Raw genomic sequence first — 26,429 nt, 5'->3', positions numbered from 1 at the left:
TATAATCACTTTCTTTATTCAAATCATGCTGATACGGCAGTCACAGTTGAACATCCCAACAAGCTCAAAATGTGGATGCATGGTCGACTGCAACCAGGTGTGTCCATCAGCAGCACTAGTCCAACTGAAAGAGAAAAAAAATAAAGATAAAAAATTACCCCCGTGTGGGGGTGACAGTCATCTCTATAATACCACAAGTTTTCAATGTTCAGTTCAGGTAACCGCGAAACAGTCCAAACTAACCGTTTGGATTGAAATAGCTCACAGAGATACACTAGGATAATACTACTAATGACATAATTAATAAATATGTATTGTTCATTTAGTACCCGGATTAACACATCAGAATCACCAGTAAGTGCAATACGTGGTTTTTCCGGTCCGTCCACTCTCTCGGGACATTTCACTTCCGGTTGTAGAAAAAAAAAAAAACGAAAAAATAGGCTTAGCTCTCGGAGATTACGATAATCCTGGAGATTATTCTTCACTGATTATAATGCAACTTTCAGAATGAAAATTGGTCAAGTATTTATAGAGATATTGAGGTTTGAAAAATCGTTAGAGCGAGCAAATTTATTAATTATTAATTCCACAGATGTTTCGTGACAGTGCACGAAGTAACATGTCAGGTATGAAAAAACATTTTGCATGCCAGATTCATTAATTATTAATTCATTAATTATGGAATGTACTCAGATATATTAATCAGAAAGCCCGAAGCATGTAGCATAATTTATCACTTATCCCCTCATCCGGGATCCGTGACCTCGCCCCACAGCCTGCAGCCCTATGTCCGCCGGTGATTATGTTAGATATCGGCACGATCGAGAGGAGCCTGCGAATCATCCCTGCTGATGCACTGAATTGATGCAATTGTTCGGCCAGAATATTCGTTGTCAAGATGTTGCGTGATTAAATCACCAATACAGTCACTCGAATTTATACCGCCGACATAGTTCTTAACAATCACCTTCGCCCCAGAAACCACAGTCAATCTGAACCACGCTGGCCACTGCTCAGACGCCATGACCGGACTACTGCGCAGTTCTACTACTATATGCAGTTTGGTTAAAGATGACTCGGCATTTTGGCGCGCGCGCACGAAATTACATTTTGAAAATAAATGCAGACGTTTACATTTCAGGTTTTGAAACTTTTGCACCTTCGGCGGAAAATGTATAAATATAAAATTACCCCCGTGCGGGAGTGACGGTCATCTCTGCGAGAAAATATATAGCCTCCTGAAGGTAGGGCAGTTTTTGCAAACTTTGAAGTCATGTGATGCGAAAACGAAAGCGAATAGCGAAAATCCGTCCCGACCAAATTTAGATATTGTCCCATAGATTCATATGCCACAATCAAATTCAAGATCGCTTGAGAAATGTAGGAGATAGATAGATTTTGAAAATCGTCATTTTCGCATGAAAAGTGATTTTCGCATTTTTTGCCAACTTTGAAGTCACGTGACACGAAAACGAAAGCGAATATCGAAAATCCGGCCCGATCAAAATTTCGATATTGTCCCATAGATTCATATGCCACAATCAAATTCAAGATTGCCTGAGAAATGTAGGCGGAGATAGATTTTGAAAATCGTCATTTTCGCATTTTTTGCCAACTTTTAAGTCACGTGACACGAAAGCGAATATCAAAAATCCGTCCCGACCAAATTTAGATATTGTCCCATAAGGCCCGGTCACACCTTGACGTTTTAGCCAGCGATGGCAACGTATTAAAATGTATGTAAAACGCTGACTTACGTTGAACTTTTGATGTTTTTTTTTAAAGATTCGGACATATTTATAACGACTTGGTCTTATGTATAACGCATTGGTAACGGACACAACGTTTCGTTGTGTTATAGATAACTTATACCAACGAATGCTGAACCTGTTGTCACCTACACAACCGATGCCCAACGATAGTCTAACTTAGGCATAGTGCGTTGCACGCATCGCCGACGATGTCGTGACGTAGCCTATTAAAAGGCTGACGCACAACGATTCGAATCATAACTGCCGTAGAAATGGAAGTGTCAACATCGCGGTCACACCTTGGCGATCTTGCCAGCGTATGCCGACCTAAGAAAAATGTGTCTAAAATGTTGGGGCACATCAAATACGGTATGAGTAAGTTTGGTATACGTGAGTACAACGCTAAAGTACGCTATCATACGTCGTAGTAAGTAGAGTACGTCAAGAAATTTTAAACATGTTCAAAATTTTACGACGTACTCAGCGTATGACACACGTTCCGCATGCGATGGGGATAAGTTTTACACACGATATGTGGACGCTTACACACGTCCACAAAGGCTACTTATAAGCTACTCATAAGTCGAAACACGTCGCGGTAATGTCTTTTTTTACGCGAAACTTATTTCTAACTTATGTTTGACGTGCTTTGAACCAATTCTTTACGTAGTCCCAACACACATCGACGTATGTAGACGTATTCCAATGACGTCTTCCGGTCGACAAAAAAAAAAAAAAAATTACGTGTTTCTAGCTTACAACTGCCATATAAAGACGTGTTCCCAGCGGTTTTGGGAATTGGTATATAAAAATGCTGCTCATAAAAGGGGAACCCAACTGTTTGAGTCCTTTTTGAGTCGATGTCCATGTCAGCAGTAACAGTATCAGTATCAGTATTAGTATTAGTAGTAGTTTGTTCATGTTGGCAGTAGTAGGTGAGTGTGAGGGGGAGGGTGTGGGTTATGATGGATCGTCCTTGCGTTTAACAATTTAAATGATAAACTCAACGATTTAAATGGCTGCATCTCCACTATTGAAAGTAGAAGCTTGCGCTCAACAATTGGATTTTTTTTTTTTACACTCAACGACTTTTAAACGGTACCACTCAGCTATTTTCATTGTTTACAATGAACGATTTAAATTGCTGTCACTCGCCTTTGTTTTTTGACGCTGGGGTTTTGAAATTTGAAGCATTTCTTCTGAACATGTTAAAAACGCTCAAACTCGACTATTTTAAATAGACGCTGCCGATGGACAATTGGAATCATAGCCAAGCTAGACATCGAAGTGTGAACATCCACGTCATGCCGAAGAAAAGTTTGAAGAATGCAGCAAATAAGTGTCCTGGCCGTGGCCGTGGACGCTGATGCAAGGACGATCCATTATACCGACGTCTTTCAGCCTATGAGTAATTTAAAAGTAACGTCTGTCGATGTGTGGCAACGATCGCGTAACGTGCCAACAACACGTTAATCATAGGTTAGAAATAAGTTTCGGGTACGCTAAACATTACCTCGGCGTGTCTCAACTTATGATTAACTTTCAAGTAGCATGTGTTGACGTCTGTCAACGATCGCAGACCGTGCATACAACTTGTGGCCAGCGTAGCGGAACGTGTGAGTCATACGCCGGCATACGTCGTGAAATTTCAAGCATGAAAAAATTTGAGGACAACCGAAAAGTACAACGTTTAAAGCCAGCGTACAACGACGTATGGCAGTGTTTTTCAGCGTGCTCTCAATGTTATCAAAACTTACCCATAACGTATTCAACGTGTGCCAGCGTTTTAGAAAAAAAATTAAAAAAAAAAAAAATCGGCATACGTTGGCTAAAACGTTAAGGTGTGACCGGGCCTTTAGATTCATCTGCCACAATCAAATTCAAGATTGCTTGAGAAATGTAGGAGACGACAGATTTTGAAAATCGTCATTTTCACATTTTTTGTCAACTTTGAAGTCACGTGACACGAAAACGAAAGTGAATATCGAAAATCCGTCCTGACCAAATTTAGATATTGTCCCACAGATTCATATGCCACAATCAAATTCAAGATTGCTTGAGAACTGTAGGAGGAGATAGATTTTGAAAATCGTCATTTTCGCATGAAAACAGTCATAGTCGCATTTTTTGCCAACTTTGAAGTCACGTGACACGCAAACGAAAGCGAATATCGAAAATCCGGCCTGATCAAAATTTAGATATTGTCCCATAGATTAATTTGCTACAATCAAATTCAAGATCGCTTGAGAAATGGCGGAGGAGATAGAATTTGAAAATCGTCATTTTTGCAACTTCAAAAACCTCGTGACATTGACCTTGACCTTGAAAGTCATACCATCGTGTACGTCTCATCAACCTCAATCAGGATCACTAATGACCAGATCTCCCGCTTCAACTTCATTGTGAACGGACGGACGGATCGTCACGTCTCCTCTCAACACCAATATTATTAGGTCATGCTCGAAGAGATGACCTAAAAAGGCTAAAAATGTGTTTTATATTTATATTTCATTTCTCCTTCCTTCCTTCTTTGCGAATCGCATCAGTGTTTTTGGCCATCTTCCAGATCACGTGACTATCAAACGGGAAGGAAATTCAAAAATCTGTCCGGTTAGATACAAGATAACATTTTTTACTATCATAATCAATAAACAGTTGCCGAATATCTTGTAGAATGGCAGACTAGATAGGTTTTGAAAATGGCGATTTTTATAACTTACGTGACATCGTGACCTCGTCCCTGACCTTGAACCCAGACAAAAGTTATATCGTTGTGCAACACTCATCGACCTCTACCCTCATACTAAATTTCATCAAGATCGGAAAGAAAAATTGTTGACGGACGTACGGACGGACATTTGGTCTGGCTTACCGAGATGACCTAAAAAATGGTGATAACATGATGGTGTACTACGTAAAACACCGGCCATTAAAGGGTTAAACCACATTTCAACGTTGGCCTCAAGAGACAGGTCAGATTTTCTTCATTTTGCACTTCAAGCAAAATAAGCTTCAGACACCAAGATTCCATCATTCTCAGGATAATCAGTGCTCACACAAATAGAAATATCACAAAATGCTCCACAAGGGTGAGTTGGGGGGGGGGGGTGGGTACACAATAAAGTTGAACACAGAAAGCCATTTGGCCCATCAAGCCTGCACTACATCTACACCATATAAATGGAATAAAAGAGTTAAAAATAAACAAATAAATAAACCACAACTTCACTCGGGGAAGGGATGGGCATGAGAACTGTGCCAAAACAGACGGTGTTTTATTCACGACAATGCAAAAAAATTAAAAAAAATTAAAAAAAATAAAAAAAAAAAAATAAAAAAAAAACGGCCGACATTCAGAAATTGACATATTTGGACATTATGATCAACAACAATTTACTCAAAGCCGACAAGCGATTTCTCCAACAATGTTGACTATAATTATTTGAGCTTAGTTTGGGTGAGAAGAAACCAAGCTTGTCATTTAGCAATCATCAACATTGATCAGAATCTTCAACATACTGTTTCAATAAAATGGGCCCATAATTCAATCTGAAAAGCCAGAATCTGTGTCACATGTACATATAAATCAAAATGTGTGCAGCATGACGAAGCGATCCCACCCGATCCCCAACGGACGCAAGTCCCATACATGGATGCGCAGACCAAAGCTTCAGCCCGGCTACTCATGCCAAAAGACAGATTTGAGGTCATCATTGGTTAAACAATCAAACGGAACCGCATAACCGGATTTCAGGCTTATTTGCGCAAGTCAGGACAGCACACCAGATAAATATCGAACCAATGACCACAATTATCTGAACACCATTAGCACCCTCTGGCTGTGATAGAGAGCACCGGCTGCAGATCATCTAGCATGGTAAAACTGCAACATCTGCAAACAAAAGCCTGTCGGCCATCCAGATTGTTCCTGCCAATGTCAAGAAAAAAAAAAAAAAAAAAAAAAAAGGCAAGTGCCATCGGGTGGGGATGTAGGCCAAAATGTGTGGAGCGTGACGAAGCTCTCCCACCCATGTACAAACCAAAGCAGTCCACAATCAGCCCTCTTCTCGTAAGACTACCTCAACGCAGGATCACTGCTCACCTCCACTCATTTCTTCCTCTCTTCTTCCACCACCTGTGGAATCAACTTACACATCCTCTTCGATCTCATTCTTCCATCCAGGTCTTCAAGATAGCTGTTCACCACCATCTCAGATAATCCTCAATCTAAAAACATGTGTTTTTTTACCCTCATCAACCCCACCAAAATCCCTCCTAATTTTGAGTTTTTCCTCCTTGGAGTTTCCTTCTCCATGCATGCAAGTTTTGAGTCCTGATCCGATCAGTGTGCTCGCTCTTCCACAAGCCTCGACCTTTTTTTATATACCTTGTTGAGGGTCGTATAAGACCGAACACACAACGCACAGCAAGGGGGGGAGGGCATGAGACAAGAGGGGTGGGAGAGGAAAGGACAAAACAGTGGGGAACAGAGATATTAGGAGATCTGTGGAAGGGAGAGGGATGGGGTGGGAAACACAGGGTATATAAAATGGGCATTACAGAGACTTTCAGGAAGGAAAGCAGGGAATTTGAAGGTGGTAGGTTTGGGGTGGATTAACGGGGGTAGAAAAGATTGAGGATTTGGATGGGACGATGCATACAAAAGAAAAAAAACATTATATCCCAATTGGTTGGCATCCTCCACGGGGGAGAGGAAATTCCTCCTCCAGATACGCCCTGCTGAGTACATTGAGAAAGGTGGTGCCATTGTGACATCACTGGTACCTAAAGTACCCCAGGAAATGATGGCACTTCTCTCCCTATTTCCACCACCCCAAGCTCGATGGTTGTGTTCGTCTCATCTAAGTCTTGTGTTGTTACATGTGTTTGTCTGTGTCTACAGATGTCTGTCCACTACAAGCCTAAAATCATGTAAAATATAATTATATATATATATATATATATATATTGTTACGTTTGAGGGGGGGTATGCATTCAAAGGGTAATTAGGATGTTTAATGAGGTATGCCATGCTGTTCGAGTGTACCAGGATCTCGATGTAATAAGTAGCAATTCAGTGGTGATAAGTTGTCTCGTAAATGTTCATTTCTTCAAGGGGGAAATGATAATTGTCACGTAATTAGATAGGGATACGGGATAGGGTAAGTGTGTCTGCGTAAACCCCTTTTAATATTCCCTGGAGGCTTGCCGTGACGTCATAGGACAGTGCTGCGGATGGCTCTGCCACGTGATCACGATTGGCGGAAGGCGACGGCGGAGGGCCAATAAAAACGGCTCGATTGGAAGTGACGAGGACTCAAGGATAAAAAGGCTCTGTTCGGGGAAAAGGCGAAGAGGAAGAAGATCGGTACAGAAAAACTGTTCTGGTGGAGGTTGTTGTGCTGGGAGCGTGCTGTGTTGTTGGGCTGATTCGATCCTGGATTTGATCGTGTCTCGAGGCCTTGCTGTGCTTCGTGCCTCAGCTCGGTTGGCTCTGGGGTTCTGCTGGCTTGGAGTACGGGGTCGAACGGCGGGCGGACCTGCCTCCCTCTCCTGCTCGCAACTTGGCGCCAGAACTGGTTCCCTGGCGGCTGTGAGCGGACTTGGGCCGACACCAGGAGGTCGACAGTACCATGGTGTCTCCTGCCCCTGACGAGCGCAATGCCAGCTCATCTGGCGCCAATCCAGGGACTGTTGCGTCCGCACCACGGGCCAGCCTGACCACCAGGACCAGCTACGTTGTGTGTGTGTGCGTGTGTGTGTGTGTGTGTGTGTGTGCGTGCGTGCGTGCGTGCGTGTGCCTGGCGCCTTCGAGGGTTTGAGATTTGTTTATTCATTGGAATTGTCTGTGTTTTCCCCACGCCCGAACCCACACCACCATCCCGTCGAATCGCCCCGGATCCCTCTTCTTGCCGAGTCTTGTTATAGAAATAAACGTTATCAACTCAGTGAAAAGCGGCTCGTGCCACCTTCCTCGTCCCGTTTGCGGTAGAGCGATTAGAACCGCCATCTTTGGGTTATAAATAAATAAACCGCCTCCATTGTTTCGGCTCATTCTACGTTGGCGGGACTGTTCAAGTCCCGTGGACGTCACAATATATATATATTGTTATAATTTCGGCGCCGGGACGTCGGCCGCGACACGACCGCCAGACGGAGCTGCGAGTCGGTCCGGCTCAATCGCTCGGAATGTCAGATCGCCGGCCAGGAAAAGTCCAGGTCGACGGGTCCTTGTTATTTTGGACAGAAATCCGCCAATGGGTAGACCACGTGGGGTAGGGTCGATTGCCAACTTCAATTTACCTAAATACCCATGTGGTCCAGCTACCAGGGAATTTCACCCTCGAAGGAACTCGTACGGAAACGAGCTGCTTACCAAGCTCGTTCCGCGAGCGATCCCGAGCGGTTTTAATCGCCGAGTACCGTCAGCTCGATTATCCCGTTACTCCGGCAATGGCTGCTAATTTCCCACAACACGCGGCACGCTCAGTCAATGGAAGAATCGACGCGAAGAGCTGAGAACATTCAACAAATGGGGATATTTATTTACAATAGGCAGGGGGAAATAGGGAGCACGCAAGGGAAGATTTAAACCGATTATGAGAAAGACAAGGCAAACAATATTCAGCACGGCACTTAACAATTGCACTACTTGCCAGACTGGCGCCACAAACAGACACACGCACACCCAGACAGAATGATTGGACCCTGAGGATCTTTATTGTGGCTCTCCAACCGAGGAAGACAGTCCGGCTGTGAGTCAGGGGCAGCAGGCTACCTGGCCGCGAACGAGCGGCTGGACGTCCCCTTCTCTTGGGACTCCGGGTGGCAGCGTCGAACCAGCCAGGCAGAGCCTCCAGCGCCGACAACAAAAACTCAGGAGCCAGGACGAGGTTGATAGAAAGAGCGCTCCGGAGCCAGGGCAAGGTCGATGATGGAAGAAAAGAGAAGCGCGCAAACTCCGCAGACCCCAACTCTGATATATCAGCCCCTCCCACACAACGACCGCTTCTTTTTCTCCCCACTCGCCTTCCCATTGGACGGGAAAAAACGTGAGACTCCTTGGCCGCCCTCCATTGGACAGGCGCGCGGTGGGCGGGGCGACCCATCCCTCTGGGCGGAGTCTCCAGCGGGGGAGTTTGTGGCTCCGCCTACCGCTTCACCTCAGACCGCGTGCTTAATGGCGACGGTGCCAGATCAGAGGCGGAGCGTGGAAGACGCCCGCTCCCTGCCGATTGGCTAAGGAGCGACGCCATGCCTTCGCTAGACTCCGGGACTTCGCTAGACTTTTCCCACGCGCGCGCCTGCTGGCTGGCGTGCACGAAGAATTCCACGGGCGTCATGGCGTCAGGATCGACATGACTATGGCGTTGTTGTTGTGGGAGATGGGGTATTCCTATAACCAATCACAGCGCATTCACACTTATTCACCCATTAGACCAGGGGGAGGACTATCTATAAAACACATACTTAACGAGATAACTGAGCGAAACGAACCTGAATGTCTGTGTGCTCATGGCTTCCAGATTCGCAAATATATATATATATATATATATATATATATATATATATATATATATATATATATATATATATATATATATATATATATATATATATATATATATATATATATATATGGTTATGGATTTTAGAATCCGGTCTGATGAATGCATCCACACATCCAGGTCCTCAGACAGTTATCTCTCTATAATTCCAGGTGTGTGTGCGTGTGTGTGTGTGTGTGCGTGTGTGTGTGTGTCCGCTGTTTCTCGACAACCACTTGCCCAATCCAATTGAAACTTGCCAGCTATATTGCTGGGGACCTGAGTATGTGCCTTTTCAATGTTTGAAATTAATCAGACAAGTGCTTCCCAAGTTATGGCCATTTATTTACCAACCAATGACAGGACACGTTGCTGCGTAGGCGTGGCCGATGCCCCATATAGTTACCAATCACAGGACACGTTGCTGCGTATGCGTGGCCGTTGGGGAAGAGATCCTCAGCCGTTCCCCATTATGGGTTGCAACGTACGGACTTCCGCATCGTGATGACACTGTATTCTAATAATTTCTCGATTTCTTATGCGCATTTATAGATGAACACAATGCCCCAATCCAGTCGTCGTTTATGAGGTCAAAGGAAGGGCCTGTGCAGTTGTTTCTGGCATGCGGTTAGAAAGTTTTTAAATTTTTTTTTTTTTTTTTGCACGTACGGCCACGCACGTACTAGTTTCCTTAAATGCATGTTCAGATTAGCCCCATCGCCATGTCTAATGGGATCTTAAATGTGATGCGTTGAGAAAGGTAAAGGATAGATCCCCTCTTTTTTAGCTTTTTTCTTTACGACAAACGTTCACACACATTTCTTTCACGAGCTCTGAATCCCGTCCCCATTCTTCCTCAGCGGCAATCTTTCGTGAGCTCCGACGCCCGCCTCTTTTGAGAGCGCACGGGTCGTCATGGTAACCGTGCCCTAGTGGGGTGGGGTGAGCTTGGGGCGGACGGCACCCCACGGAGATGACCCAGGGATATAAAAATGAGCGAGAGCAAAAAAAAAAGTCTGGAGAGAGAGCAAAAAAAAAAAGTCTGGAGAGAGAGCAAAAAAAAAAAGTCTGGAGAGAGAGCAAAAAAAAAAGTCTGGAGAGAGAGAGCAAAAAAAAAGTCTGGAGAGAGAGAGCAAAAAAAAAAAAGTCTGGAGAGAGAGAGCAAAAAAAAAAAAATCTGGAGAGAGAGAGCAAAAAAAAAAAGTCTGGAGAGAGAGCAAAAAAAAAAAGTCTGGAGAGAGAGCAAAAAAAAAAGTCTGGAGAGAGAGCAAAAAAAAAAGTCTGGAGAGAGAGCAAAAAAAAAAGTCTGGAGAGAGAGCAAAAAAAAAAGTCTGGAGAGAGAGCAAAAAAAAAAGTCTGGAGAGAGAGCAAAAAAGTCTGGAGAGAGAGCAAAAAAGTCTGGAGAGAGAGCAAAAAAGTCTGGAGAGAGAGCAAAAAAGTCTGGAGAGAGAGCAAAAAAGTCTGGAGAGAGAGCAAAAAAGTCTGGAGAGAGAGAAAAAAAAAGTCTGGAGAGAGAGCAAAAAAAAAGTCTGGATAGAGAGGAAAAAAAAAGTCTGGAGAGAGAGGAAAAAAAAAGTCTGGAGAGAGAGGAAAAAAAAAGTCTGGAGACAGAGGGAAAAAAAGTCTGGAGAGAGAGCAAAAAAGTCTAGAGAGAGAGAGCAAAAAAGTCTGGAGAGAGAGAAAAAAAAAGTCTGGAGAGAGAGAAAAAAAAGTCTGGAGAGAGAGAAAAAAAAGTCTGGAGAGAGAAAAAAAAAGTCTGGAGAGAGAGAAAAAAAAGTCTGGAGAGAGAAAAAAAAAGTCTGGAGAGAGAGGGAAAAAAAAAGTCTGGAGAGAGAGGGAAAAAAAAAGTCTGGAGAGAGAGGGAAAAAAAAAAGTCTGGAGAGAGAGGGAAAAAAAAAAGTCTGGAGAGAGAGGAAAAAAAAAGGTCTGGAGAGAGAGGAAAAAAAAGGTCTGGAGAGAGAGGAAAAAAAAAGTCTGGAGAGAGAGGAAAAAAAAGTCTGGAGAGAGAGGAAAAAAAAGTCTGGAGAGAGAGGAAAAAAAAGTCTGGAGAGAGAGGAAAAAAAAGTCTGGAGAGAGGGAAAAAAAAAGGCTGGAGAGAGAGGAAAAAAAAAAGCCTGGAGAGAGAGGAAAAAAAAAAGTCTGGAGAGAGAGGAAAAAAAAAAGTCTGGAGAGAGAGGAAAAAAAAAGTCTGGAGAGAGAGGAAAAAAAAAAGTCTGGAGAGAGAGGAAAAAAAAAGTCTGGAGAGAGAGGAAAAAAAAAGTCTGGAGAGAGAGGAAAAAAAAAGTGTGGAGAGAGAGGAAAAAAAGTCTGGAGAGAGAGGAAAAAAAAGTCTGGAGAGAGAGGAAAAAAAGTCTGGAGAGAGAGGAAAAAAAGTCTGGAGAGAGAGGAAAAAAAGTCTGGAGAGAGAGGGAAAAAAAGTCTGGAGAGAGAGGAAAAAAAAAGTCTGGAGAGAGAGGAAAAAAAAAGTCTGGAGAGAGAGGGAAAAAAAAGTCAGGAGAGAGAGGGAAAAAAAAGACTGGAGAGAGAGAGGAAAAAAAAAGTCTGGAGAGAGAGAGGAAAAAAAAAGTCTGGAGAGAGAGAGGAAAAAAAAGTCTGGAGAGAGAGAGGAAAAAAAGTCTGGAGAGAGAGAGGAAAAAAAGTCTGGAGAGAGAGAAAAAAAAAAGTCGGGAGAGAGAGGGAAAAAAAAGTCTGGAGAGAGAGGAAAAAAAAAGTCTGGAGAGAGAGAGGAAAAAAAAAGTCTGGAGAGAGAGAGGAAAAAAAAAGTCTGCAGAGAGAGAGAAAAAAAAAAGTCTGCAGAGAGAGAGGAAAAAAAAAGTCTGGAGAGAGAGAGGAAAAAAAACTCTGGAGAGAAAGGAAAAAAAAGTCTGGAGAGAGAGAGAAAAAAAAGTCTGGAGAGAGAGAGGAAAAAAAGTCTGGAGAGAGAGAGGAAAAAAAGTCTGGAGAGAGAGAGGAAAAAAAAGTCTGGAGAGAGAGGAAAAAAAAGTCTGGAGAGAGAGGAAAAAAAGTCTGGAGAGAGAGGAAAAAAGTCTGGAGAGAGAGGAAAAAAAGTCTGGAGAGAGAGGAAAAAAAGTCTGGAGAGAGAGGAAAAAAAAGTCTGGAGAAAGAGGAAAAAAAAGTCTGGAGAGAGAGGAAAAAAAAGGCTGGAGAGAGAGGAAAAAAAAGTCTGGAGAGAGAGGAAAAAAAAGTCTGGAGAGAGAGGAAAAAAAAGTCTGGAGAGAGAGGAAAAAAAGTAGGGAAAGAGAGGAAAAAAAAGTCAGGAGAGAAAGAAAAAAAAAGGCAGAAGAGAAAGAAAAAAAAAGTCTGGAGAGAGAGACGAAAAAAAAGTCTGGAGAGAGAGGAAAAAAAAGTCTGGAGAGAGAGGAAAAAAAAGTCTGGAGAGAGAGGAAAAAAAACCTTGGACAGAGAGGAACAAAAAGCCTGCAGAGACAGGAAAAAAAGTCTGGAGAGAGAGGAAAAAAAGTCTGGAGAGAGAGGGAAAAAAGTCTGGAGAGAGAGGAAAAAAAGTCTGGAGAGAGAGAGGAAAAAAAAGTCTGGAGAGAGAGAGGAAAAAAAAGTCTGGAGAGAGAGGAAAAAAAGTCTGGAGAGAGAGAGGAAAAAAAGTCTGGAGAGAGAGAGGAAAAAAAAGTCTGGAGAGAGAGAGGAAAAAAAGTCTGGAGAGAGAGAGGAAAAAAAAAGTCTGGAGAGAGAGAGGAAAAAAAAAGTCTGGAGAGAGAGAGGAAAAAAAAAGTCTGGAGAGAGAGAGGAAAAAAAAAGTCTGGAGAGAGAGAGGAAAAAAAAGTCTGGAGAGAGAGGAAAAAAAAGTCTGGAGAGAGAGGAAAAAAAAGTCTGGAGAGAGAGGAAAAAAAAGTCTGGAGAGAGAGAGGAAAAAAAAAGTCTGGAGAGAGAGAGGAAAAAAAAAGTCTGGAGAGAGAGAGGAAAAAAAAAGTCTGGAGAGAGAGAGGAAAAAAAAAGTCTGGAGAGAGAGAGGAAAAAAAAAGTCTGGAGAGAGAGAGGAAAAAAAAAGTCTGGAGAGAGAGAGGAAAAAAAAGTCTGGAGAGAGAGAGGAAAAAAAAGTCTGGAGAGAGAGAGGAAAAAAAAGTCTGGAGAGAGAGAGGAAAAAAAGTCTGGAGAGAGAGAGGAAAAAAAGTCTGGAGAGAGAGGAAAAAAAGTCTGGAGAGAGAGGAAAAAAAAGTCTGGAGAGAGAGGAAAAAAAAGTCTGGAGAGAGAGGAAAAAAAGTCTGGAGAGAGAGGAAAAAAAGTCTGGAGAGAGAGGAAAAAAAGTCTGGAGAGAGAGGAAAAAAGTCTGGAGAGAGAGGAAAAAAATTCTGGAGAGAGGAAAAAAATTCTGGAGAGAGAAAAAAAAATTCTGGAGAGAGAAAAAAAAATTCTGGAGAGAGAAAAAAAAAATTCTGGAGAGAGAAAAAAAAAATTCTGGAGAGAGGAAAAAAAAAAGTCTGGAGAGAGAGGAAAAAAAAAAGTCTGGAGAGAGAGGAAAAAAAAAAAGTCTGGAGAGGAAAAAAAAAAGTCTGGAGAGAGAGGAAAAAAAAAAGTCTGGAGAGAGAGGAAAAAAAAAGTCTGGAGAGAGAGGAAAAAAAAAGTCTGGAGAGAGAGGAAAAAAAAAGTCTGGAGAGAGAGGAAAAAAAAAAGTCTGGAGAGAGAGGAAAAAAAAAAGTCTGGAGAGAGAAAAAAAAAAGTCTGGAGAGAGAAAAAAAAAAGTCTGGAGAGAGAAAAAAAAAAGTCTGGAGAGAGAAAAAAAAAAGTCTGGAGAGAGAAAAAAAAAGTCTGGAGAGAGAAAAAAAAAGTCTGGAGAGAGAAAAAAAAAGTCTGGAGAGAGAAAAAAAAGTCTGGAGAGAGAAAAAAAAGTCTGGAGAGAGAGGAAAAAAAAAGTCTGGAGAGAGAGGAAAAAAAAAGTCTGGAGAGAGAGGAAAAATGTCTGGAGAGAGAGGAAAAATGTCTGGAGAGAGAAAAAAAAATGTCTGAAGAGAAAGAAAAAAAAGGTCTGGAGAGAGAAAAAAAAGTCTGGAGAGAGAAAAAAAAAGTCTGGAGAGAGAAAAAAAAAGTCTGGAGAGAGAAAAAAAAAGTCTGGAGAGAGAAAAAAAAAAGTCTGGAGAGAGAAAAAAAAAAGTCTGGAGAGAGAAAAAAAAAAGTCTGGAGAGAGAAAAAAAAAAGTCTGGAAACAGAAAAAAAGTCTGGAGAGAGAAAAAAAAGTCTGGAGAGAGAGCAAAAAGTCTGGAGAGAGAGCAAAAAAAAAGTCTGGAGAGAGAGGAAAAAAAAGTCTGGACAGAGAAAAAAAAAAGTTGGGAGAGAGAGAAAAAAACAAGTCTGTAGAGAGGAAAAAAAAAGTCTGGAGAGAGAGGAAAAAAAAAGTCTGGAGAGAGAGGAAAAAAAAAGTCTGGAGAGAGAGGAAAAAAAAAGTCTGGAGAGAGAGGAAAAAAAAAGTCTGGAGAGAGAGGAAAAAAAAAGTCTGGAGAGAGAGGAAAAAAAAAGTCTGGAGAGAGAGGAAAAAAAAAGTCTGGAGAGAGAGGGAAAAAAAAGTCTGGAGAGAGAGGAAAAAAAAAGTCTGGAGAGAGAGAGGAAAAAAAAAGTCTGGAGAGAGAGGAAAAAAAAAAAGTCTGGAGAGAGAGGAAAAAAAAAGTCTGGAGAGAGAGGAAAAAAAAGGTCTGGAGAGAGAGGAAAAAAAAGGTCTGGAGAGATAGGAAAAAAAAAGTCTGGAGAGAGAGGAAAAAAAAAGTCTGGAGAGAGAGGAAAAAAAAAGTCTGGAGAGAGGAAAAAAAAAGTCTGGAGAGAGAGGAAAAAAAAAGGCCTAACTACACATGTACTTACCGAGATATCTCACCTAAGGGACCTGAATGGTGGTTTGCGAATTTGGTAACCACAACACTACCCCCTCCCCTTTTTACAGACTCGTCAAGAGTCGTCAAATTTTCGTGTGCCATCATGTGTAGTTTTCCCCTAGTACATTTTACCTACGGATCCCTGAGTGCGACATTCATGGTATTCGTGTCCCCAAAATAAATAACCTGAGGGCTGCGTAACTACCTAAACAAACTCACTCACACGGACGACTTAAATAAAATTGCCGGCGCTAAGACATGCATGCCGGGGGCGCACTCATATTTACAGTACATCTTAACCTTAACTTACAAATTTTACACTAAACCATGGCCCAGGATCAATGAACTCTGCAAAAGAAAACAGTTAGCAGGGAGCCAGGCTGCCCGCATGCAGTCTCTGGCTCAAACAATGCAGGTGACAGGGAACGTGGCTGGCTGCTCACACGCAGTCCAAGGCCTTCCCTTTTGAACTGAACGCAGTGAACCACAACGGTGCATGGGCTGCACAAACGCAGTCTCCGTGCCAGCTCAAGTGGCACACGCAATGAGCACAACGAATGGATGGATGAACGGTTTGAATCGAACTCAGTGAACCACAACGGTGCATGGGCTGCACAAATGCAGTCTCCGTGCCAGCTCAAGTGGCACACGCAATGAGCACAACGAATGGATGCATGAACACAAACACGGTGCACGGGCCGCCACTGCAGGCCCGTGTTGTAGCTGCCAACAGGGCAGTTCTCGCAGCTTGCAAACTGTTGCCTTGCGGATCCTGGCGCACATGGAAATGAACAGGGGGGGGCAAAGCAAAATTGAACGGGGCTGGTGAACATGGGCAGTGGGCATGGCATGGCAAAGGCAGCAGGCAAACACAGCCCGCAGAAGAAGGCCGCTGCAGGCAAACACAGCCTGCAGAAGAAGGCCGCTGCAGGCAAACAGCCCGCAGATGAACTGGCCGGCACAGGCCTTGAAGTACCACAGCTGCAGATGAAGCTGGCCAGCTTTTGCAGTCAGTGGAAGTTGGTGGAGGGAGTGCGGTGGTGCTGGCCACTTGGAAGGCGGGCTCGGACCTACCTACCTGTCTCCCTCCCAACCTATCGCCTTTGCCTGTCACTGCACATACCCACTCCCTTAATTTGTCAAACCCCAATTGAGCCCCAACTTATTTTTTTGTTGTTTTTATTTTTACTTCCCCACTATAAATCGTCCCCTAACCCCCTTTATCGTCTTTGTTCGGCTAACCTATCCTGTCACCTAGCCTACTCCCAACCCCTACGTTCCCTTCCCGGAGGGGAATAAGGGAGAGCTAACGTCCTGTGTCGAGGCCCAACTCAAGCCTCAGAATGGCCTCCCCAGAGTTCGGCGATCTAACCCAAAGTGGGTCCAGCGGCCCACAACGACAGCGAGGGGATGGATGGTGCGGAGGGGTACATCTCCTAATCTACCCTAACCATTTAACTGTTAAACTACCCCGGGGCTTTCAACAAGCGCCTCTCGCTTAAACTATTGGTTCTAACAACCCAGATTCCCGTCGCCTATGTTGGTGTCCTTACAATTTCGGGCCTCGCCCCCCAATTTTCTCTCCGTGCCCTCACACGGTCTCCTGGCTGGGACACGTGGCTCCCCTTGGCAGGCACGACCCTCTGCCGATTCTCCGACGATGGCACCCCCAGGCACTACACTGCCTCCGAGCCTACCAGCTCCCTAACACCGGGGAGTGCCCCCCATGGCACCTCCCCTGAAACGCACACGTGGCAGGCTGGCTTCCCAGGCCCCTTTCCGAGGGTCACCCTTGCCCACAACACTGCCCACGCGGCTAATGGCGCCCCGGGGCCCCGCACCAAGCAGGCGCACCCGTGCCACTACTCTATCCCGGCCCCCCATGGGCCCATGGCCTACCGCGGCCGACTAGCCTGGTGCCCGGGGTACCCATTCAGCGATACTCACCTTTCGCAGCCATGCTCCCAAGCCCGTCAACAGGGCTCCTGCACCCCTCCAAATGGGTCTCGAGCCTACTTTCCCACCAACAACAAAACGACCTCCATTTTTCAATTTGACTAACCCCGCTAACTCACTCTACACTGACCCCGGGGTCCCTTGGGCGGGAGTCACTCCTCCCCCCAATCACTCATCGCACCATGCATTCCCCATTTGCTCCACTCACACAGACCCGCTGGCCTCACTCACTCAACAAGCACATGCTTCCACTTCACTCACCAACTCTTCAACATACTCACCGCTGAACTCTGCCATTCTTCTAACTACATCCCCTAACTAACTCGTGCTCCCACGTCGTCCCTTAAACTACAGCACGTTCCTTTTAACACTACGTAGCTAAACTACGTCCCCTCTACACATTCACAAGTCTGTCACTGTTCTCAAATAATAAATCATTTTATTTCCCAACCTAAATCTGGCTACAATCCCTCTACCTAATCCATTCCATGGACTCCATGAGGACTTACCCCTGCCCCATGAAGTCGGTCTAACTAAGCCAACCCTTCCCGCTAACTAGTTTCCATCCTGTGCCCCGGATAAGGGGGGTCTTCCACCCCTTGCCCAGGAATCCTGTGCACCCGAAAGTGAGGCTTACTGTTTTTTTTTTTTTTTATGCGCAGCACCTGCGCGGCAACTCAGAGCTCGCGCACTTTGCACCTGCCCGTGACGTCATGCAGCTGCACGTGTTCCTCGTCCCTCCTTGGACGGTACCATCCGGCAGAGATACCCCTCCTGCCGGATTCCAACCCCACGTGCAGCCATGGCGTCACCGTGCGCATAAAAAAAAACACAAGCCCCACGTCTCGAGGGGTTCCCCACGCGAACACATGTGCTTTGCCCGTTGGAGCTGAACACACACGATCGCGTGGAGAACCCGTCCGGTCCAAATCCGTTTACCTGCCTAAACTTTGTCCGTCCGCGGGATCGGCAAATCCACCGCGTGCGTTTCCGGACCGGGACTTCACTCTCGCAAGCGAGCACGTGGTGGTCTCGTGCGTTGCACAGCACGGACCTCGTGCTCACTGCTGGGTGAACCCGGCACGGTCCCCGAAACAACTACAGCCGCGACTCGGCTTTCTCTCCTCTGTCGCCGTCTCCGTCTCCATTCCACACACGCATACCTGCGTGTTACGACGCACACAGTCCACACCATCACATTCACACCGGGAGACGCGGCTGCGTGCTCCCGCATGCCAACCGACATCTCCCTCACATACCGCTCTCTCACACACACGGTCTCCCTTGCACACAGCGACCTTGCACACGGCCGTTCACTCACGCATGCGGGGGCACTCACCCGCGGTGCCTCATCCACACACCGTGCCCCACTCATACACGCGGGGGCACTCAACCGCAGTGCCTCACTCACACTCCGTTCCTCATCCACACACGCGGGGGCACTCACCCGCGGTGCCTCATCCACACACGCGGGGGCACTCACCCGCGGTGCCTCATCCACACTGGCCGTGCTGGGAAGCACGTACTCTGGCACAATCGCCACCTCACCATTCACACACGGGGTCGCTTCCACACACGGGGACGCACTCACACCTTGCACCACACACACAGGGACAACCACACTGGGGATTCGTGTCCCCACAAGGGTCTCCGGGGCCTCTATACCCCCCAAGCTCTCCGTGCACCTGTCCACAGCACTCCTCCCCTCAACCTCGCAAAACACGACCGAACTCACCTGGTCGTGACTCGCCTCAAGGGGGCATACTCCCTCCCATTGTTCCTGGAGGAGGTCATCCAGCTGCTCGCACCGGGTCCCAACACACTCCGCGAGCTCACCCCCATTGTCCTCCACTACCTGTGTGTGTGCGTCACTTACCCCGTCTTCATCGTGTTGTCTCTCCTCTATTTTTTCTGTCTCCCGTGTCTCTATACATTTATAAGTTTCTGTCGTCGTCACCTCGTGTCTCGTCTCACACGTTCTGGTCTCCCCTTTTAATTTTTCCCTTTTGGTCACCGTCGATTCTTCTGTCACGACCCTCGCCCAACACGCCCCCCGAATTATTTTTTTACCCGCCTCCACCGCGGGCCTGTCAGCCGTTGCACCCCCTTCCAGCTCGTTTGCTCCCACACGTGGAGTCGCCATTCCCAGCTCCCTGGTCACGGCCTTCATGCCCGCCTGCAGGCATCGGCCCATGTTCTGCGTCTCACCCCACAGCTTTTTCATTTCTTCCCTCATGTTTGCTTCCATTCCGTTTATTTGCTTGTTCATTTCGTTTTTCATTTCATTTGTGTTTGTATCCATCTTTTCGTTCATGCCTTTCATTTCGTTTTTCATATTCGCATCCATTTTTTCGATCATTTCCGCATTCATCTTTTCGTTCATGCCTTTCATTTCGTTTGTATTTGCATCCATCCTTGCTGTCATTGCCGCCAGCATGGCGCATAGCTGGGCCATGTCGGATGCACTCAGCTGAGCCGTTTCGGCAAGGGTTGGGGAAGGGTTTTGGTGGAGAGGGGGGGGGGAGGTGTCATACACCGCGGCCGCTGCCGCACCCATTTCGGGCTCTGGGTTCAGTTGGGCGAGTCCGTGTTCCTGCACAATCAACATTTCCTGCTCGGGGATTCCATCCTGGACCATGGATCCTACACATTCTACATCCATTTCTAATACCCCCGGCTCCCGCTCGCCTTGAGACGCCATCTTGCTTCTCTTAAAGGGTTAATTTCGCTCGCTCGTAATTTGGAGGGAATCGGGGGTCGCTTCTCTCACCCCTGGACCGATTCCCGTGAATTTAGCCGGAGACAGGAGAGCCCGTTTTCCTGTTCTCAGATACCAGTGCCGCGAGGAGGGCGATGAATTTGTATCCCACTCCTGACACCAGTGTTGCGGATTCGCGCCCGCCGTCGTGCTGACGGCCACGTAACTCGAATCGCGGCACGTCGCCCACCGGACGGACAATCCAGTCGTGACCCTCTCGGACCAACGCCGGGAACCAGTCACGGGTGGACCTTTCGGTCTCACCGCGATCGAGCCAATCAGCCCCCGCGTGGGATAGGGTTGCTCGCCAAATTCGACCTACCTAAGTACCCACGCGGAGGGTAGACCGGGCGATCGCACCTCGCCGCAGGTCGACTTCGGACACGGGCCACTTAAGCGAACCGTTCCGTACTATCGGGATAACCGAGCGGTGTTATCGTCGGCCTCGACGGTTCGATTAATTATCGGGCGTATTCAGCCCACTACCAACCCTTTACTTGAAGCAAGATGAGGATTCAAAGAAAGAAATGACGAAGCGAAGCGGGAAACAGTTCAACACAAAGCACATTTATTCGCGATGAACGGAAAGCACACATATTCAATTCCACCAAAAGCACACAGAAAAGAAAAACACAATTCAATTTACACAAAAAGCAAATGCGACAATGCAGATCTAATACCGATTACGCGAGCACACGGCAACACTTATACAATTTTACTTCACAGACGGCGCCGACAACACATACCCAAAACCAAGGAAAGAATACCCTCAAGGATGAGGCGGGCCTGAGGCCGAGACCGGGTCGGGCCTACCCGTCTGGTGATGAGACGCGGAGCGGCGATGGTGCCTCAACTCCGCGGGCCTCGCGGGCAGTGTCTGGTAGGGGGTGGGTAAGGGGCCCCCTTGGTCGCACTATCTCAGTGCGGGGGGAAACAGGAGGGGGTTGCTGATGCTCGGGGTATAGAGGATTTTTATTGTCCCGCAACGAGCGTCTCCACCTCGGCCAGGTCGCGCCGTCGGCCTCCCTGGGGTGCAGCTCCCTGCACGACGCGAGCACCCCCTCGTCTGCCCTCGCCGCCTCTCCACAGCTCCGTCCCCTCCACTCCGACTCCAACGCACACGACGACGACCAGCTCCTTCTTGCCAACTCCACCGCCCGCGAAGTCTTAACTCTCTCATCTCTCTCGACTCTACTACTCACTGGACTGACGAACACGGTCGCTTATATCAGCCCCGTGGCTTCGCCCTCTCATCTTTGACCCCCTCCCTTCGACCTTTCACCTCGCTCCCCATTGGCCCGAGAAAAAGTGGGCGTGAATGCTTTTTGATCCATAAATTTGCATATATCAATCGCCCTCCAACGCCCTGGGGGCGGGGCCAATTCGCCCCTCGCTCACCGATTGGACGGCAAAAAGTGGGCGTGTGTCGTTTTTGATCCGTTTTTGAAGCACAAAATCCGTGATTTTGTACACGCTGTTCGGCACGCGCCCTGCACGAGTCCAACACTGGTACCCCCAAGCGGCGCAAGAACGGTGGCGATGCGACGGTTGCGAGGTGTGACGGGAAGGTCGTGGCGGTTGTGGTGAAGCGGCGTTGTGGTTGGTGGTTGATGTTGTGACTGGTGGTGGTAATCATGGCGATTGGTCCAAATTAAAGATAGTAAAAGAAAAACGGCTATCCTGAAGAGTCGCAGCACGCATAAATGACATGTATTCCCACTAGACAACGGGTTTGGGCCTAACTACACATGTAGTTACCGAGATATCTCACCTAAGGGACCTGAATGGTGGTTTGCGAATTTGGTAACCACAACACTATTATAGTGTTACGAATTCGCGCCCGCCGGCTTGCGATCGGCCGCGTACCTCTAATTGCAACCGCGTCGCCCACCAGACGGACAATTCAGTCGTGACCCTCCTGGAACTATCACCAGAAACCAGTCATGGGTGGGGGGTTTAACCTCACCACAGCCCAGTCCGCATTCTACCCGCACGAAATAGGGTCACTCGTCGAATATCGAAATACCTAAGTACTCGCACGGGTAACCTACCGAGGGGCCGTACCTCTCCGCAGGTCGGCTTGGGACACGAACCGCTTAAGCGGTTCGTTCCGTTCTACAGCGATAACCGAGCGGGTATTATCGCCGACCTCGATGGATCAGATTCTCTTTACCGGGTGTTTAAAACCCAACTAATTATTCCACGATGCAAGATTGCATTTTCAATGGGGAATAGAGGATGCAACGAACGGGATACATTTCACAAGAGGACATTTATTACTTACACACAACACAAGCAAGGAATCATGCACGTATGTACAAGCAAGAAACAAAAGCAATACCACTGATTACGAGCAATAATGTACATGCACAGTCACAATGCAGGTCTACTTCACAGGACACGGCGCCACCAACATTCATTCAAAAGCAAGAAATGGCCACCCCCAAAGACGAGGGTGGCAGACAGGGTCCGCGGACCTTTATAACGTGGGACCTGGAGGACCGAACAGGTGCCGCGAGACCGTGGCAGGTTACCTGCCCCCCTCGTTGGTCAGCGAGTCACGACGTCCCGCTCCCACGACCGTCAGCGTGGTAGTGCCTGGTTCCAGGCCTACCACATGGCCGGCAAGCTCTCTCCGGCGCTCCTCATCCGGACGCACAGGTCCACCACACAGCCGGCACTGCTGCGCCTTCCACCAACAGGCCGCTCACAGGACCACGAGCACAGGAAACAAGCGAGGAAGAAGAACTGGACCACCGTGAGACAGGGGCGAGCTTGAACCAAGAAGAGGGGCTGAGCCTCGCGAGCGGTCCACCCTTTATAGAGCGGGGCTCCGCCCGTCGCTCCGCCCCGTTCTCGGCTCCACCTTCCTTCGAGAAGCTTCTCGAAAAGGGGCGTTTCTCAACTCCGACCGCCTCACTCCTCGTATCCAACAATCGCGAGCGAGCTGCCTCGCCCTTCTCGTCACACCAGCCTCAGAGAAAAAAAGGCGGTAAACCCGCGCGTCACCGCAGTTCTTTCCTTGGCGCCTTCGTTTGACGTTCTCGGACGGTTTTCGACACGGAAGGGGTGGGAGCATGCTCTGTCGGTCCAAAATAACGATAGAGAAAGAAAAACACTATCTCAAAGGGTCGCAGCCCGATGAACACAAATAAATCCCATTAAACAACGGTGGGGAAATCTAACTGAACACAGACTTATCGATCTAACTGAACAAAGTAACCTTTATGGTGTTATGCGAATTTCCACAGCCGTAACAATATATATATATATATATATATATATATATATATATATATATATATATATATATATGTATGTATGTATGTATGTATGTATGTATGTATGTATGTATGTATGTATGTATGTATGTATGTATGTATGTATGTATGTATGTATGTATATATATATATATATATATGGAAATTGATTCCAGGGATTTTTATTTCTATGACCTGTCATCAAAGACCTGAGCCAGAAAAACTATAAAGAGAATGAAAAAATAATCAGGTGTGTGTGTGTGTGTGTGTGTGTGTGTGTGTGTGTGTGTGTGTGTGTGTGTGTGTGTGTGTGTGTGTGTGTGTGTGTGTGTGTGTGTGTGTGTGTGTGTGTGTGTGTGTGTGTGTGTGTGTGTGTGTGTGTGTGTGTGTGTGTGTGTGTGTGTGTATAAAAAAAAGGAAAATGTACTCAAACTAGAAGGGCACATGGTGGAGTGCATACCTTCACCATGCAATGCCTGATCCACGAGAACACATTTGGCCCATTACATTTTTGAAATATCATGCAATATATCGTTTTTGGCCCCATCTCTCAATGGTGAAGGAGGAGATTGGGACCACATTCTGTGCAGAGTGTTGGTGCTGCCTCAGCAGTCTCCTTGGCTATTGGGCACAATCCTGGAAGGGTCGCCACTCCAACACAGTACACCAGCATGCTGGCACTCATTTTGCCAACCTCTGAAGGATGAGAGCCAGAGTCAACCCCACCTGGTATTAATTCAACTGCAGAGGGGTGTTTTAACTCAGGACCCTTGGATCCAAAGCCCACCACCCTAACCATTAAGCCGACACCAGGCATACAATGGTGAAGAATCGCTTTAAAAATAAAATAATTCTCGTGTCTGGATTCGGATTTTCACCAAAATCTAATCAGTTCATCCTCATCACACACCGAACCTGTCGACAATTTCATCCGAATCTATCCACAACTTTTTGAGATATCCTGCACACAGACAAACAAGGAAACAAAGAGAGAGACAAATAGGAGAGGGGTAAAAACAACCTCCTTTACCTTCGGCGGTGGAGGTAATTAGAGGAGAATTTAATCAGTGCAGGGACCGACAATTTGTATGTACCCTAGTAAAAATTATGCGAAATTTTCTTCACGTCACTGAGAATGTAGATCCAGTGCATTTGTAAAACAATCTTTACCAACGTAGAGTAAAATAAACAAACACCTACGATTGACAATGGGGCAAATAAAATACATCTATCAACGCTGGCCATCTATCAATGCCAACCATGGCCATGTTCAGCATTTGGAAACTCAAATTATTCCAAGAGTAACTGGAAAGGCACTCTATAGAGCACACATCTCCACCAGGGTGAACTGTTTACATCCCACTGATCAACTGGATCTGCTGACCTGAACCAAATTCTAATTGGCTTGTTCTTGTCACTAACCCAACTGATCCACCAGGTTTCATCCGAATCCATCTATAAAACTTTTGGAGACATCGCACCACATATCGGTTTTGATCCCATCTCTCAATGGTGAATAATCACTATATATATATATATATATATATATATATATATATATATATATATATATATATATATATATATATATATATATATATATATATATATGTTTATATATATATATATATATATATATATATATATATATATATAATTTTTTTTTTTTTAAATCCCGACTATTCAGATGTTCACCAAAATCTAATGATTCCATCCTCGTCACACACCCAACCTGTCAACCAAATTTTGTCTGAATGCGTCCACAACCTTTTGATATATCCTGCTTGCAGACAGCAAGGATGGTAGTAGGGTGAATTCTTTCACTCAGAGTAGTTAATGTATGGAATGATCACTCTGGAAAGAGTAAACATGTGTAGTGATTGTAGTGTCTGCGAGTGCATCCCAATAACAATATCCCCCTTCTGCCATGCGGCGGGGGATAAAAAGCAAGTGGGGCGTCAGTGTTTCATCATCCCTCTCCCTCACAAAATAAATACAAAACTTGAGCGACATTGTTGTGCCTGCCCCCACTGTTCTCTTCCCCACTCCTCAATACGACATCAAATAAACTGATAGATTATTTCATTAATCTGGTGCTGATAAAGTGCAGGCATGACAGCCCAAGTGACATTTCTCCTGTCTCAAAGTTCCTTCCATCAATGCCATCAAGTAAATAAAAACACCCTTTGCTTATGACGAGTCTGGATAACATCTCCAACACCACAACACTTACTGTGAACAGCCACAAGACAGACTCGGGATCGGTTTTAGAATGTTTCCCACAAACCACAGCCATGTAAAAGCAGTTTACACCAAGAACCCGAAAAAAAATCTCTCAACACCATTTCCAGGTCTTGTAATGCTCACCTTCTGGAAGCCGATATCCTTGGCATACTGGCGGAAACACTGGCGGCACATATTCAAGCCGTACTTGCGAATCAGGCCATGTCGGTTCGCACAAACCCGGCTGCAAAAGCATGCGAAGAAGAAGAACAAGAGGAAGAAGAAGAACAAGTGGAAGAAGAAGAAGAACAAGAGTAAGAAGAAGAAGAACAAGAGTAAGAAGAAGAAGAACAAGAGTACGAAGAAGAAGAACAAGAGTAAGAAGAAGAAGAACAAGAGTAAGAATTATTATTGCCATTTGTATAAGAAAAGAAACCAACAGAGAATGCACAATACGCATTCTGAATAAAATATACAATAACGATCGTTCTCTTGTGGCACCTTTCAAGGCCTTGCATAGACACATTAATTAATTATTTTTTAAAAGGCTAAATTAAATTCTATCGACAGATAAATCGTTTCGCAGACAAGTCACTAAAAAGGCTCATCCGACCACTTCCAAGTCCGACGCTCATTCAGTGTTTATACTAAAAAAATAAAAAAATAAAAAAAAAACACAACGTCTTTAAACGTTAATAAAACACGTGGATTTCAAATCGAGGCCCAACGTTTAGGCCTTCGTCTTTCTCCAAGAACCAAGAAGCCTGAAAGCTTCTCTCAGCCTTTTGTGAAAGACAACGATCGGCAGAGAAAAAAACAAACCGTAACCAAACGTACCAGCCTCGTGAACCAGATCCAAATTTCCGCGGATGCATCTGGTAAACCTGTTGGTGACCCATGGTTGTCGCAAGAAAAAGAAAAACGTGACGTCCGACAGGGACTTACGGGAGGATTGAACTCTCGCGAGATGTTCTTTCCCCACGCCTTAATCTTCTTCTTCTTCTTCTTCCCAAAAGACAATTGAACGGCGTCTTCAGAGCCGCGAGGCTCTATATACGCCATAAATGTAATTTGCCGCGGTTTTGAAAGGCAATGGCTCTCAGAAACTTCACACTTTC

At 45.9% G+C, this 26,429-nt stretch overlaps 1 protein-coding gene across 1 annotated transcript; it reads right to left on the bottom strand.

Annotated features, from left to right (window-relative positions):
• RPS29 (ribosomal protein S29) lies at window positions 1–26,310 on the bottom strand. Its single transcript, XM_085896071.1, has 3 exons — window positions 26,149–26,310; window positions 25,456–25,555; window positions 1–124 (listed from the first exon to the last, which is right to left on the bottom strand). The coding sequence occupies exons 1-3, from the start codon at window positions 26,208–26,210 to the stop codon at window positions 116–118; spliced, it is 171 nt and encodes a 56-aa protein (XP_085752197.1). The 5' UTR covers window positions 26,211–26,310; the 3' UTR covers window positions 1–115.
• Between the last annotated feature and the right edge of the window lie 119 nt (window positions 26,311–26,429).

This window comes from Eptatretus burgeri, chromosome 9, assembly GCF_056783735.1.
Source record: "Eptatretus burgeri isolate ZD-2024b chromosome 9, Ebu_testis_v1, whole genome shotgun sequence".
Taxonomy (NCBI): domain Eukaryota; kingdom Metazoa; phylum Chordata; class Myxini; order Myxiniformes; family Myxinidae; genus Eptatretus; species Eptatretus burgeri.
The sequence above is the reverse complement of the archived record's forward strand: the minus strand, read 5'-3'. Positions and strand labels throughout refer to the sequence as shown.